Source organism: Candoia aspera, chromosome 2 (assembly GCF_035149785.1).
Source record: "Candoia aspera isolate rCanAsp1 chromosome 2, rCanAsp1.hap2, whole genome shotgun sequence".
NCBI classification, from domain to species: domain Eukaryota; kingdom Metazoa; phylum Chordata; class Lepidosauria; order Squamata; family Boidae; genus Candoia; species Candoia aspera.
In genome coordinates this window covers 265,272,524-265,286,386 of record NC_086154.1, presented here as the reverse complement: position 1 = coordinate 265,286,386, position 13,863 = coordinate 265,272,524, and the positions used below count along the sequence as shown (strand labels likewise).

The following is a 13,863-nucleotide window of genomic DNA, read 5'->3' as shown; positions in this document are numbered from 1 at the left end:
ACAACAAAATGTTCAATGGTGAGAAATGGGCCGGGAGGTGGTCTTCAAGGTCCCTTCCAACCCTATGATTCTATGGGTCCCTAATTTTAGCCAGGATTCCCCTGGAGGCCAAAGCCCGCACCCTCTTCTCACTGCCTCCCCCATTCCAGGTGGGTTCGCACATTGTGCTGAACCCAAACGCAGCAGACATGCTTATGGCCTGAAGCACAAAGCCTCTCGCTCCGCTTTCAGACCTCCTGCCCAGTGTTGGCCCTGCTCGCAAAGAAAAAAGAGGACTGACCTTCTTCATAAGCTGCTGGCCAAAGACCAACCTCTGCAGAGAAAGAGCCAAATTTGCCCCACGGTTACCTTGGCAGATGGCAGAGCTTCTGTTAGGGCTGGGCAGACTTGCCAGGAAGCCTAGAATGCCACCCAAGGGACAGGGTCCACCAGAGGGCATCTCCGGCCATCACTGAAGTGACCCCCTGATGTTTCCAAGATACTGATGGTTCAGGTCAGTTAAAGCAACGAGTGGACTGGCACTCGAAAGGCACGTGCCAGTCAAAGCATGTGGCAAAAGGTCATAATTTCATGGGTGTGTTCTGGTTGCACAACACAATGGACCATACGAAGTCTGGCTGATTTTCACTCTGGTCATATTCTTCTGGATTAGTCTGAATGCTTTATGGCTCCTAAAGTCGTACAAACTGGGAAACAGGGTACTTCAGTCGCCAGGCTAAGGGTGTTGTGTGAATGCGGCCCATCTCCGAGCTGCTCTCGACTCCCAGGGCTGGCAGGAGACTGACACACCAGCCCCGTGGCATCGCTTGTGCCAGGCAAACGGGTGAGATAGAGCAGCAGCTGTGGCTGTTCCCACAAAAACAAACTCACCACTTGGTCTGGTATCTTCAGCCAGCAAAGCTTTAAACTGCATGCCGGGTTAATTTTGCTGCTCTACAAATAGCTGTATTTTTTCCCAGTGACTAAAAGTAGCTGAATAAAAATAATTAGGCACTTAAGACTGTTATCCTATGCAGTTCCTTAGAAGCAAGTTTTGCTCTCTGAGACCTCTGAGAGATCTGCTTTGGGTAGACACATGCAAATGGGTCTTTGGGGTGGTTTTTATTTTATTTTCAAACACATAAAAATATCTTTTTGTGAGAATGTTTGTAATTATTTGGAGATATGATAAATAAATAATAGACATTTCCCTTGTATTATGTAATTTTTTAAAAGCTCAACATTATAAATATATTACCCTCAGCAAGCCTGAATTGCTGTGTGCATAAATATATGGGCATAAAAAAATTACAACACTGGATTTAGATTTGACTAGCATAATATCCCTTCTGTTCCCTAATCCTGGCTGATAATAATTTCCATAGCCATCTTATGCAATAATTTTTGATGAAGCAATACCATTCTAAAAATTAAACAGAAATACTTGTGGAAAAAAGGTACCTCAGCAGAGGAACATTGTGGGGCAAATTTTCCAGCAAGCTTCCACCCCACGGCAGGCCCCCCAAGGACACCCGCAAAGGAAGGGCACGGGGCAGGGCGGCTGCCCTCAGAGTGGCCTCGGCAGCAGGGGCCTTGTGGCCCTACTAACCAGAAGTGAAGGGAGGCCAGAGACCTTTGCCAAAAGCCAGCGGGTGCTTGACCAGCTGAGCAGTGGGGGGGCCCTGCCTGCAGCAGCGGGCTTCCTCTGGATAGCTGCCTCCAGCAGGCGTGGCATCTCCAGCCCAACAATAAGCACATCCCGCCAGCCAGCTGCCCTGCCCGTCCACCCTTGCTCCCTTCTAGAACAAGGGCCAGCCCCAAGCCTCCCCCATCTGCTCCCTTCTAGAACTTTGGGCCCCTTTTTTCCTATCTCCTCCCCTCCCCGAATTTCTTGTGCCAAGGGGACCCAGAAGGGGCTCCTTTACAAGCCCACCAGTCATGGCCCCTCACTTCCTAGGTCCTAGGGATGCCTGCAACGCTGCAAGGTTGCCAACAGCATTTCTGGCCTCACGGCTGACCCAGTTCTGAGGCTGCCTCACCCTCGGGCAGGGGTGGGGGCAAGTCAGGCCGCAACTCAGCGGGGAGCGGGGAGGGCGGTGCCTTTCATCTCCAGCCGACCCACCGCGCGGCAGCCGCCCTTCAGGCCAGGTGGACGAGAAACAGGAAGGGACCCGTTGGAGAACGGAGAGGGGACTCGCCCGCCTTGAGCAACTGGGGGACCGACGCCGCGCGCGCGCTACAGGGGCCTCTGCCTCCTCCCAGCCGCTCAGACCCTCGACTGCGGTCCGCAGCCCAGATACGCTGCGGGGTAAAGCCCGGGCAGGACCAGCAGAGCAAACCACGTTGCCTGCCCCGCATGATCCGCAGACGCCCAAGCTGGGCGGAAGGACCGCATCCGCCGCTCAAACCAAACGAGGCCGGCGGACCCCCTTCCTCCCCGCCCCTCTCCCGCTCGGGTTTGGCGGGGCTGAAGCTCGAGAGCGCGCCTAAAGCAGGCCCCTTTGGCTCCCTGGTTTATTAACCAGCGCGGTACAAAAGGAAGGCCGGCTTGGGGTCGGCAACAGCTCTACACTCCCCGCCTTCCCTGCCCACCGGCGGGGCGAGGGCCGATGCGCTGCTCTCCCACCTCCCCACCGCCCTTCCCCGAGGGCCAGAGACGGCTCCCCCGGAGGCTGCCACGGGGCTCTCGCCTCCCCGCCCTCCCGAAGGAGCCTTAGGTGGGGCGGCGCATCCCGTCCGGCCCAAGAGCCGGGAAGAAGGGGCACCCCGGGGCGGCCCCCCTGGCTTCACCTGCTGGCGATGCATCGAGCACCGTCGCGGCCCTCCCTCCAAGCTGGCGAGCCCACACGAGCCGTGCTGCTCGGGGATCCGGCCCTTCCTGAACCGTGCGCCCCCCCCCCGCCCCGCCCCGCCCCGCCCCGCCCCAGGAGACCTTTGCTTGGCGGGAACCGCCATTCACCCGTCGGGCTCCGAGAAGCCCCAACTCTCCGCGGGGCAGCATCTTTCTTCAGGCCTCAGGTGGCATCACTTCCCTGGGCGGGGGAGAGTGGAGGCTCCCACCCGCCCCTCCCTGGCCTGCAGAGCGCTCTGCTCAGATGGGAGCCGTTTCAGCCCACTTCCTCTGGGTGGAAACTATTCCAGGGAGCGGCTGCGGTCAGTGCTACACTTCAGGAGGCTCCCCGGGGCCGGCATTGAATCCCGGGAGCTGCTGAGGACCAGCTAGGAGCCCCCACCCCCCGCCGCAGCCTGGCCTTTCTGGACACCCTCTGCCCGGCCTGGCCCTGGGGGGAGAAAGGGCTGCCCCACCCCGCCCCTCCTGCCCGCTCTGCTCTTTCTCGCCCCTGGGGAGGGGGCCGGGAATGGGCGGGCGCTTTGCCACGGGGCTCCCCGACCGCTCCGACCGCGCCCGTCCCGCTGTCCGCAGCTCCCCGCGCCCCAAAAGTCCAACCTCAGGGGGCGGCCGGTTGCGGGCCGAAGCGAGGGTCCCATCCGGCCCCCCGAGCTGGTCTCCGTAGCCAGACCCGCAAGCCGGGAGTGTCTACGAGGCGCCTTGCTCCTTCTTGTCGAGCCTCAGCCGGTACTTCTCAGTGTAGGGCGAGAAAGTCCCCGACTCGCCGAAGGGCGATCTGGGGCGCATGTTCCGCCCAGAGGTGATGAGGGCCCCGAAGCCGTGCTGGTGGGAGAAGGCGTAGCCGGAGCGGCGGGAGGCGCTGCGCTGCAGGTACCGCTTCAGGGCGGGCGGGGCGGGGGCCTTGCGGAGCCGCTTCACCTCGCGCAAGACCTGCGGGCGCAGACGGAGACCCAGCTGAGCGGACGGCCTCGGAAAACCCTCGGCTTCCCCGCCCCCGCCGGTCAGTCCCGGAGCACTGTGAACGGATTGGGTCTCTCAGCCTCGGAGCTTCTGAGCTGCGTCCAGCTGGGAGGGGCAGAGTGGGCGGCACTCCTCTGATTGTGCCACCCGCCACGCTGGATGTGGACGGGGTGGGGGGGTGTTTCTTCTGCGTGGATACATACATTTTCATCATGCTGGGCCTTTGGGCTTAAGCAACGCTAGAAAACAGGTTGGCATAAACCAACGACTTCCCTGCACACTTCCCTCTTCGCAGGGCCTCCTCACCTCCACCCGCCCATCCCCTGCTTCACCCCTCACCTCTGCCTCCTTAGATGCCCCACCTGGCTCACCCACTTTCCTGCTCTTCTCCTCCCACTCCCCCTTTGGAGAGCTGCCCAGAGACCCTTCTTCATTCGCTCCAGAGCAGGGTTTCTCGACCTTGGCCACTTTCAGGGGTGTGGACTTCAACTCCCACTGCTGGCTGGGGAATTCTGGGAGTTGTAGTCCACACAGCTGAAAGTAGCCAAGGTTGAGAAACACCGGAGGATCAAACTAGAGCAAGAGACCTCACTCACCTACTCTGTTCCGCCCTCTTTGTTCCTGACCCACCTCTCCTTGTTTTACCCTGAGCAGATCTTAAATATCCTTCTCTAGTCAACAGATGTAGCTCCAGACACATCCAGCTCTCTCTTCCATGCCACAAAGTGGGCAAAAGCACCTTCTAGCGCACATCCCTTTTCATGTCTTCCAACAACACTCCAACAACACAGACCACACTCCAGCTTTTGCGCACTGCAATAGTGCTCCATCTGTTTCCCTTCCTTAATAAATATCCCGTTGATGTACAGAAATCAAATGTACCACTTTTGCATTACTTGCAATTGTTCACTCCATTTTCCCTGCCAGATAACAGCTACCTTTGCCTTCCATACACTGATTTTCAGATCCATGGTCTTCATTCCCTTGTGCAGGCTATCTAACTTCCTCTAAAAATAGCTTGGTTTCCCTGTCAACAATGTGGCATTGCCTGCAGGCAAAAGTACATGCACCTTCCTGCTCCCAACTAACAAACTTCTAACATCACCACAAGCGTGCCGTATCATAAATGCATCAACCACCTAAGAAGAACTTCACATAGCTTTGTTTGCTCTCTGTTCAGGGCTGAGCCACCTGCTACACATGAAGGCTTCCCTTCCATCAAATGCTGCTCGCTCTTCGTCCTCAGCGCACCTTCAACTCCTGAACTTACTTCATCGTGCCCTTCCTCCACACAGACCCTATACATGCTTTCCTTCTCAGACTCCTTCCTACGTTCTCAGTGACTGACTGAAGAGCGAACACCTGCCCCACACACCCCTTGCCACGCTGCCCCAGCAGGATCTGGCTTACTGCCACCTCTTGTACTCATCTGATTTGATCAGGGTTCTGCCAAGCGATTTCCAGACACCTTTAACAAACTAATCCTCCAAAGTCTTTGTATTCACTCTCGCTGCCTTATAGAGGGATGGCAGCAGCAATCTTCCACTTGCCAGGCGCAGGGCAGTCCTTGCACACCTTGAACAATTGGCACAGCCATTCCGTAAACAAGCCCCATGGCTATTTGGACGCTTCTCCCGTTATGCCATTGATGCCTGCAGCCTAACACTTTTTCTATCTTCTCTACCCTTTTGACATCCTGCTCATCAAGGTTTTCTTTCCCTCAAAATTCCTTGGTATTTTCCTGACTTTTCTTTCTTAAACTTTCTTTCACACTTTTTTTTTTGCAGCCAGCATGCTGTTTTTCATACCCGCAGCCCCTTCGTTCCACCACTCAGCCACAAGCTTTCACACTGGGGGAAAGATTCCCCTTCCCCACCCCACACAAGCACTTCTCTGGCCCTTGCCCGGCTTTTCCACTCCCTTCCAGGAGGCTTCGGCACTTTCCCTGCCTTCCGGTGGGGAACCTACTTATTTTTTCATACTGGTTCTCTCTCTCGGGGGGGGGGGGGTTGCTTATTTCCTTTTCTATCCTTTCCCTGCTCCCAAGAGCAACTCTCAGGGTCTGAAATGACCTCCCAGCCCCTCCTAAAGCTCTGAGGCTAACGCCCATCCTCCCCTGCTGATGGGATGTGCTTGCTTTGCATCTGGCACTTGTGGGGCTACCTGAGCACTTTTTAACCTTTTGTTCCTCTGGCTCAAAAGAGTTTTTGTGCATTGGGAGCTAGAGGGCAAAAGGGGGCAACCTTAAGTGGTCCAGCGGTGGGTGCTAGGCTCCTCTTCCCAGCTTCTAAGAACTCAGGGATGCCGAGGGTGGCACCCACAGGGCCAGCTCTGCCCCTTGGGGCTGGCAAAGTACCTCAAAGGATCACTAGGGGGCAAAAGAACCACATGATAGCCACCCCTGTTGCTTAAAGGGAGGCTGGCAGAAGTCTTGAGCTGGTGCTGAGTGCTGAGTGGCACCTCCTGATGTCCGGTGCACACATGAATTCCGGGGGTTGCTTTTGGGGCAGGGCAGAAATCCCACCCCATCCCTCCACAACAAAGGAAGTGCAGCTCCTCCTGCGAGACAGGACTTTAGAGCTGCAATGCAACCCCAGTGTCAGGCTCCACAGTCAAATGACTGACAAATCGTCTGCCATGATGAGTCAAGACGTGTCAAGAACCAGTTGGGAGGGGGAACACCAAGGAATGTGAAACTATTCTGTCTGGGCTAAGGGGGGAAGTCAAGGTCGTACCATCAGAGACATGCCTGGCCCTTGGAATCTGGTGGGAAGAGAAGTAAGGGGGGAGCGGGGTGTCTGCTAACTTTCAGTTAGGTAGTTTAGGCAGGAATCCTCAATCGCAGCTTTTCTCTTGATCTGTACACATTTTCAATAAATCTGAATTCTGCATATTTCAATTGTGCATGAGTCAGGTTGGTACTGGGATCCAAAGTGTCAGTTCTTATACCCAGGGAGGCCAGCGCCATGCAGGGGCTGGGTATGGGGAGACCCAGGCTCCAGTCCTCCCTCAGCCACAGAGCCTGCCTTTGGGCCACTTCCATTCACTCAGTCCAGCCGACCTCAAAGGGTGGTTGTGTGGGAAAATGGAGCGTGAGGGCTGCATACCCTGCCAAGAGCACCCAAATGAAAGCTAGGAGAAAACTTCAGTAAACAAATTCCCTCAGATCCACAGGCAGACCTCTTGCCGCTGCTGGACACGGGTTGGCCGAAAGAGGCCTTCCGCCGTCCCTGAGCATGGTGCCCGCACTCCCTTCCACAGAGAGGCCTCTTCCTCCTGCTCCCTTCTGTGCAATCTGCACTGGTCATCCAGGCGCTGCTCCTGGCTGCAAGCCCTCCAGCCGGCCTCCGGATGGGGCAGGTGGCAGGAGCACATCGCCACCGGCTGAGGAAGGAAAGGTGGGGGGCCCCTGCCCCGTGCCTCCCAGAGGCCAACAGCTGCCAAAATTCCAGGGCCGTGAGGCATACCTTGTCACTGAGGGTTGGCCAGAGCTGCATCTTCAGGAACCGGAAGCCAACAATCGGCAGGACGCAGAGGCCCACACAGAGGCAGATGCCGAGCCACACCTCAGGCTGGTTGAGGGTGTTCCGGGCCGTGCCTGGGAACAGAGGGCAGGGCAGTGCCACAACTGCAGGTGGCTGGAAGGCACGCGATGGGACGGATGCCCCTCCCTGACAGCGCTGCCCGCTTGGGATCACACAGAGCGCTGGGTGAAGACGCCCTTGCTTGATGTGTGGTTTGGGGTGAGCGCAGGCAACTGGGCTCCCTCAGCTGACCCCGGGGACGTAGCTGCTGGCAACCCCCGTGGGGCTGCCCTGCTCCAGAAGCAGCTTCTCCCAGTGCCTGGAAGGAAGGCCCGCCCAGCATTAAGTGGGAGGCTCCTTAAATCCTCTGCAGCTTCTGCCAAAATGGGGGACTCCCTGCGTACATACCGACAAAGGGGAAGGAGGACGTGAACATCAGGTACGTGCCGTCGCTGTACAAGGTGAAGGTGATGGCAAAGTAGACCGCCAGGCTGCCCCAGATGAAGAGCTGGTTCACGGCCGTCCAGTAGGCTGTGTCCAAGCCTATCTGCAAAAGACAGTCTTGCTAATGCAGCAGCAGCAGCTCGGTCTTGCTGAGCAGGACCCCTGGCTCTCCACGAGTCCCCCACCCCATACCAGTGCTGTCTCTCCTCTGCCAGCCATGCAAAGAAAAGCCACATGCACTGCAAGCCCCTCCAGACAGCCCCAGGAGCCTGCCTGAGCACCTGGCCAGCTGAGCCCCGGATGCTACGTACACATGAAGCTTCAGCATGCCCTCCTCAAGCCAAGCAGCTCCCCTTGAGCTGCCCGGGGCAATGGGGTCTCTGCTTCCTTGCCAGATTTCTGCTGTGCCAGTGCACCAGCTTTCCTAGATCTGAATTCCCACCCTTTGTACACCGTGATATCAAAGCAAGGATTAATGCAGGCCAACCTGGCCGGGTCCTGCCAGTTTAATATGCCTGCTTTTGCTTAAGTCATGACCTTGAGGACTGGGGGACACTCGGGGTGCAGACGCTACATCAGTTTATCCTGACTTCGGGATTTGGACGTGTCCTCAGGAGAAACAGCCGGGGGGCCACAGAATGGTGGCAGCTGGTGAGTGGGGCCCCATACCTGGACTGACACCACGACGAGCAGACAGGTCTGCGCCATGAGGGCAAAGGACTGGTAATCGGCAATGTCCTTTCCGTCACTCCGCGTGGAGTCAAAAATGATTCCGTAGGGGATGAAGAAAAGCACCAGAGAGCTGTATATGCTGTACACGATGCATTTGGCAAACTCCTTCTTGTTGAAGTACTGGTTCTGCTGGCCAGGCGCATACAGCTGGGGAAACTGCAAGCTCCAGCGATCATCAACGTCCTGGCAGCAAAAAAGGAAGCTGGTACCAAGGCAGGAGCTGCTGCCACTGTAGGAGGTGTCCTAAACCCACCCGGTCTTCCATACAAAGGCAGAGCCTAGTTCAGAAGTTGTCCGTGCACTACTCAGAGGCCTCTTGCTTCTGGAAGGCCAACAGCGTTGGGGCCAGTTGGACTTCCAGAGAGAGGCCGTTCCACAATCTGGATCATGGTGGAGAGGTACCTCCTCCCGGCCTCAGCCCTGTGGACTGCTCTGTTCTAGACTGACTGAAGCTTCGCCATTCCACTGGGCTGCAGTAATGTGCTCTCCATGGGGTTGCCTTTAGGCTGCACTGTAGGAGTTCAAAAGTGTGGTGGTGACAGTACGAGTTGCCATTTCAAGGTCTCCCTGCCTCAAGGAGAGTCGCAACTGGTACACCACCAGCAAAGGCCCACCTGGCACAGCTTCCACCTGCTGTTAGCAGGGCCTGAAAGCCAGGAAGATCCTAAAGTCATGGACCTGCCCCTGCAGAGTGAGTCTGAATCCAGCCAGAGCCACAACCAGAACTGATGTTTCAGGGAGACTAAGATGTTTGTGGACGAAGTGCAGGTCTGTTTTCCTAGGGTTCAGCCTGAGCTTGTTTCTCCCCATCCAGACCCTGACAGTATCCAGGACCAGTTCGGGGCCCCCACAGCATTGCTGGCCTGGACACCAGTCATACCTCACCTTGAACGGACGGCTTCCTCTCCCAGGAGTTTCATATAGATGCCAAATAATACAGAGGAGGGGACCAAGGCCTGCAGCACCCCACATGGGACAACCGTGGGCTGGATCCCTAGATACCAACCCTTGCATGCAGCCTGCTAAGATACCATGTCGATGATATAAAATGCTGCTTAGACATCTCCTAGGACCAAGAGCAGTGCACTCCCAATGGGGGTCATTACCAGAGTGACCAATATTGTTTCATCAAATATCTGGGCCTAAATCATCACTGAAAGGGTCCCAAATGATCTGTTTCCACTGGGTTGATTCCCAGCCACCCTCTAAATAGCCTTCCCCAAAACAGGGAGGTTGAGACTGAGTGGAAGTTGTCAAGTATGCCTGGATCATGCAGTGGCCTCTTCAAGCCTGCGGCATGCTGAGCTCCCTCAAAGAGGCACCCCAAATTCAGGCAACCCCACCCCATGCAGGCAGCTGAGCTCATGCTACAGAGGACCCTCATCACATTCTCTGGTTCCACAAGCAAAAAGAGTCCCTGCTCACATCACAAGATGTCTCCCTGCTCACCTTGCCTGGCTCTGCCCAGTTGGGTCCACCCCTGAGCAAATACTAGAGATTTTATCTGCAAAGAAGCCCATAAAAACTTGAGAGTATCTTGCAGGACTCCTATCCTCCCCACCCTTTCCCAGCAGGGACCAGTTCAACCTGACAGGGCTGCTGGGTGGGAATATGTGGACACAATAAAGGTTGAGAAGAAGAGATGCTGCATCACTCTTGCTGCCACTGTAGACCCAAACATAGGCATGTACCTATTCTTGGCCATGTTCACTTCTAGGTCTTTCACTTGCTTCGTCTCCTAGAGCTGGCCATTATCAACTAATGGAAAAACTGTGAGATGCGACCTCATCCAAACTCTGGTTGTCTCCTTGCATCAGATATCAACCAAAACAAGAATGAGCAGCTTACTAAATGGACCAGGAATTCCCCAAGTGCCTCTGGAAACAGTGAGGATCCGTTAACTGCCTCGGTGGATACCTTAATAGGCTCCTCACCCATGCAGAGGTTTATGGTGTTCATAGCCTGCCTGTTCGGTAGACCCCAGAAAGTGACCTGACTGCAGCCAAGGATAGGTGGCCACGTCCTCCATATCCAGATCACTTCAGCTGCTCTGAAGCAAAAACCTGCTCTCATGCAGCAGGGCTGAGATGGTGAGACAAGCCCATGTACTTACGTGTCTAGCTGATGTCCCCGTTTTGTACATGGAGACAAAACAAGGGGCCTCTGGAGACTGGACCCAGGCGTGTGGCATGGAAGTTCCATCTACCCCATTGAAGGCAACTTTGCTTCACCAGTGAGGGAGTCTTCTTTGTCTATTGCTCTTCCTTCAGTTTCATGGGCCAAAACCTAGCAAAATCTTAGGCCCGAGCGCTGCAAGCAAGTCATACCTGATCAAAGAGGCTCATTCCAAGCACTGGCAAACAGGTGTACACCATGTTATAAAGGGTGATGAACCATTCATCATACACAGTCTGCAGGGAAAGAAGCAGGGCGGGGGAAAGAGAGGAGGGTGTGAGACAGGAAGGTGGAATGGTGAGCAAACTTGCAGACCTGGGATCAGTGCCGAGAGGGGGGATGCCTGTATTTCTTTCTAGAATCCTATTGCTTAGGTGTGGTGTTCTGTGTCTCAAGGAGGCATACATCATACTCTTCTCTCCAGTTTATCCTCAGAACAACTCTCTGCATCCTGAGCGTGGGTCAGTACACTGCACAGACTTCTTAGTAAACGAGATCTGGGAAACTGTTACATTGGCTTGCAAAGCTGTCTCTACAGTGGAGAACCCCGTTTGCTTAGAAGAGTGTAAGCACACACTTTGGCACCCAAACCAACCCATCCTGTCCCTACTGATTATCCCTCCAGGGAATGCTGGTAACTTAGTTAAGGACATGGAGAGGGTTCAGAGGCAAGAAAGGGGCAAGGGGCAAGAGAGATGATTTAGGGCCCATAGGACATGCCTGAAAAGGACAGACTGGAGCAACTGGGAATGTTCAGTCTGGAGAAAAGAAGAGGGAGGGCAGACAGGACAGCCATGTTCAGGTCCATAAAGGGAAGCTGCAGGGAAGATGGTGATGAACCATTTTCCATGGCCACAGAATCTAGAACCAGAAATCATGGGCACAACTTGCAATTACCTAGATTTCATTTAAATATAGGGAAAAATATACTGTGTGACGGTAACTACAAAGGTTCTCCATCTCTGGATGGCTTTGAGAAGTTGGACAGCCACCTCTTGAGGATGGCTTTGTGGTTTTCCAGCACACAGGAGAGGGTTGGATTAGAAGACCCTTGTGGCCCCTTCCAACTCCAGTTCTGGGACACCATGGCATTATCCAGCTTCTTAAGTCAAGGGTTAAGCAAAGATCCTTCCTGATCTTTTGCCTCTGAAAGCTCTTCTCTGAGGAGGGTCAGCTCCAATAGTTGCCTCCATGATGAGGGGCTAACCAGCATTCTGCAAAGACCTGCTGGCAGTGGGCAGGGGCAACCTATCTTCAATAATACCAGTGGAAGGGGCAGCCAGAGGGTGACAGTCCTGTCCTGCTTGCTGGCAATCTCAAGTTGATCCATGTTCAGCTTCTTCTAAGTTCTAAATTCAGCATCATCTAACTTGGCAAATGGTGGCATCTCAGAGGCTTCCAGCTTTGGGAGGGGGGCGGGCAAACCCGCTCCAGTCAACAGAAAGGCTGGGATCTGCCAGCAAGATCCTCAGGGCAGATCATCCTTTGGATCAGTCTCACCCTCCTCTTAAAACAAGGGACTCCTTTGTTGAGCAGCATCAATCATTTCCATAACTCTGAAGAAAGCTCTCTTGTGCAAAAAGGAAGAAAAGAGGAAGGGGGAGGAAGGAGGCAGTGGCCAAGATGAAAACCTAGGAAAGTCCCAAAGAGACTGGTGCTTGTGGGAGGGAGGGAAACAGATGGGGCAAAGGGAAAACCCAAAAGGAAATCAGATGCAGCCAGGGGGGCATGTCTGGAGAGGAGAAATATCTGCTGGCTGAAACGGGGTTAGGGGATGCATGCTTTTTCTCAGCCCTTAAGAGTTATGCTCTCTGACAGAGCACCAGCGCCTTCCTACCCCACACCTTTCCCCAACACAGGGCTTTCCAGATATTCTGACTGCAACTCCTATGTCAATGTCCAACTCACATTTACATCAATTAAAGAAACCTTTGACCTTTAGCGTGATCAGATTAAACATGAGGAAAGACTTCCCGGCAGAATGATCTGCACAGCAGTGGAGAAGTCCACGATCACAGGAAGGATCTTCTGGAGATTTTGAAGGAAAGACCCAACAGCAGATAGGATAAGGACAGTTTTCTTGGTTTTCCTGCACATGCTAGTTGATCTCTGTGGTCCCTTCCAGCCACACAAGTCTGGGATTCCACGACTTCGTCTCCCCTCTCAAATCAGGGAAAGGATTTAATCCTCCTCTGCCTCCCTCCACGCCTCTCCCTGTCCGGGAGGTGCCTGTCCAGGGCCCCGGCTGCCCCCAGACCTCGTGGCAGGTGAGTGACTCTGGTGGGGCTCCCGGGCTCTGTTTTCTCCCAGCCAGGTGGGCCACAGCCCCCGAGGAGAAAGGGAGCTGGGGGGCTGGGAGGAGTGGTGGAAAGGGTCTGCGGGGAGGGAGAAGGGCTCTTCCTCTCGTCTGCAGAGGTGGGGACTGAAATTGCCAGCTATCCTGGCCAAGGAAAATGCTCCTGGCCATTAATCAACCAGCTGGCCCCTTAAACCAAACTGCCACCCGCCTGACAGTCCAGCAGGAAAAGTGGTGCCCGGTCCTGCCAGGCATCAGGCCTGCCATCTGGACATCAGCGGAGTAAGCCAGGGATGTGCTGCAGCCCCCCCAGCCGCCCCGCCAGCCGCCTCCAGGGGGGAGCTGCGGGTCTTCGGGAGCCAGTACCTGGGCAGAGAAGCCGGAGAAGAAGCCGTACCAGAAGTGCACCAGCGTGAAGGCAAAGTTCTTGTAGAAGAAGTAGGACAAGAACTTGCACATGCGGATGTAGGACCACCGGCCGTGGACCAGGAGCAGCCGCTGCAGGTAGCGGAACTGTGCGAAGGAGAAGTCGCTGGACAGCACCGCCTGCATCCCCTCCTGGCCACTGATGCCAACGCCGATGTGGGCAGCTGGAAGGCCAAGCGCAGGAAGGCCCTCAGCCGGGAGCAGGTCAGGAAACAGCCCAGGCCACTCCAACAGGGACATGAGGCTGGGGGCTACAAGCAGCCTGGCAAAGGCTGGCTGCCCGTGGGCCGGGGGCCTTCCAGGTGGACCACTCCGGCCTTGTGGCAGGAAACGGGCCTCAGTGCCCCCCTCCCACAACTGACTCCACCATCTGCTCCACCCACCACTCCTGCACGCGCGCGGGGAGCCCCCTCATCTCAGCAGAGGAAATCTCACCATCCACCCGGCTAAGAAACTGGGGCTTACGGTAGACTTTG

General features: G+C 55.5%; 1 protein-coding gene across 2 annotated transcripts in view; it reads right to left on the bottom strand.

Annotated features, from left to right (window-relative positions):
• Window positions 1–1,176: 1,176 nt before the first annotated feature.
• LOC134491892 (phospholipid-transporting ATPase ID-like) overlaps window positions 1,177–13,863 on the bottom strand; it is a 62,225-nt gene continuing 49,538 nt past the window's right edge. Inside the window, exons 23-28 of one of the 2 annotated variants that reach the window (XM_063295944.1) lie at window positions 13,328–13,551; window positions 10,818–10,901; window positions 8,428–8,673; window positions 7,723–7,861; window positions 7,258–7,388; window positions 1,177–3,760 (exon numbers count right to left, since the gene is read on the bottom strand). In XM_063295944.1, the coding sequence (XP_063152014.1) occupies window positions 3,518–3,760; window positions 7,258–7,388; window positions 7,723–7,861; window positions 8,428–8,673; window positions 10,818–10,901; window positions 13,328–13,551 (1,067 nt within the window). In that variant the 3' untranslated portion in view covers window positions 1,177–3,517. Of the gene's footprint in view, window positions 3,761–6,744; window positions 7,389–7,722; window positions 7,862–8,427; window positions 8,674–10,817; window positions 10,902–13,327; window positions 13,552–13,863 lie in introns of those variants that run through there. The other variant, XM_063295943.1, reaches the window with a different exon arrangement.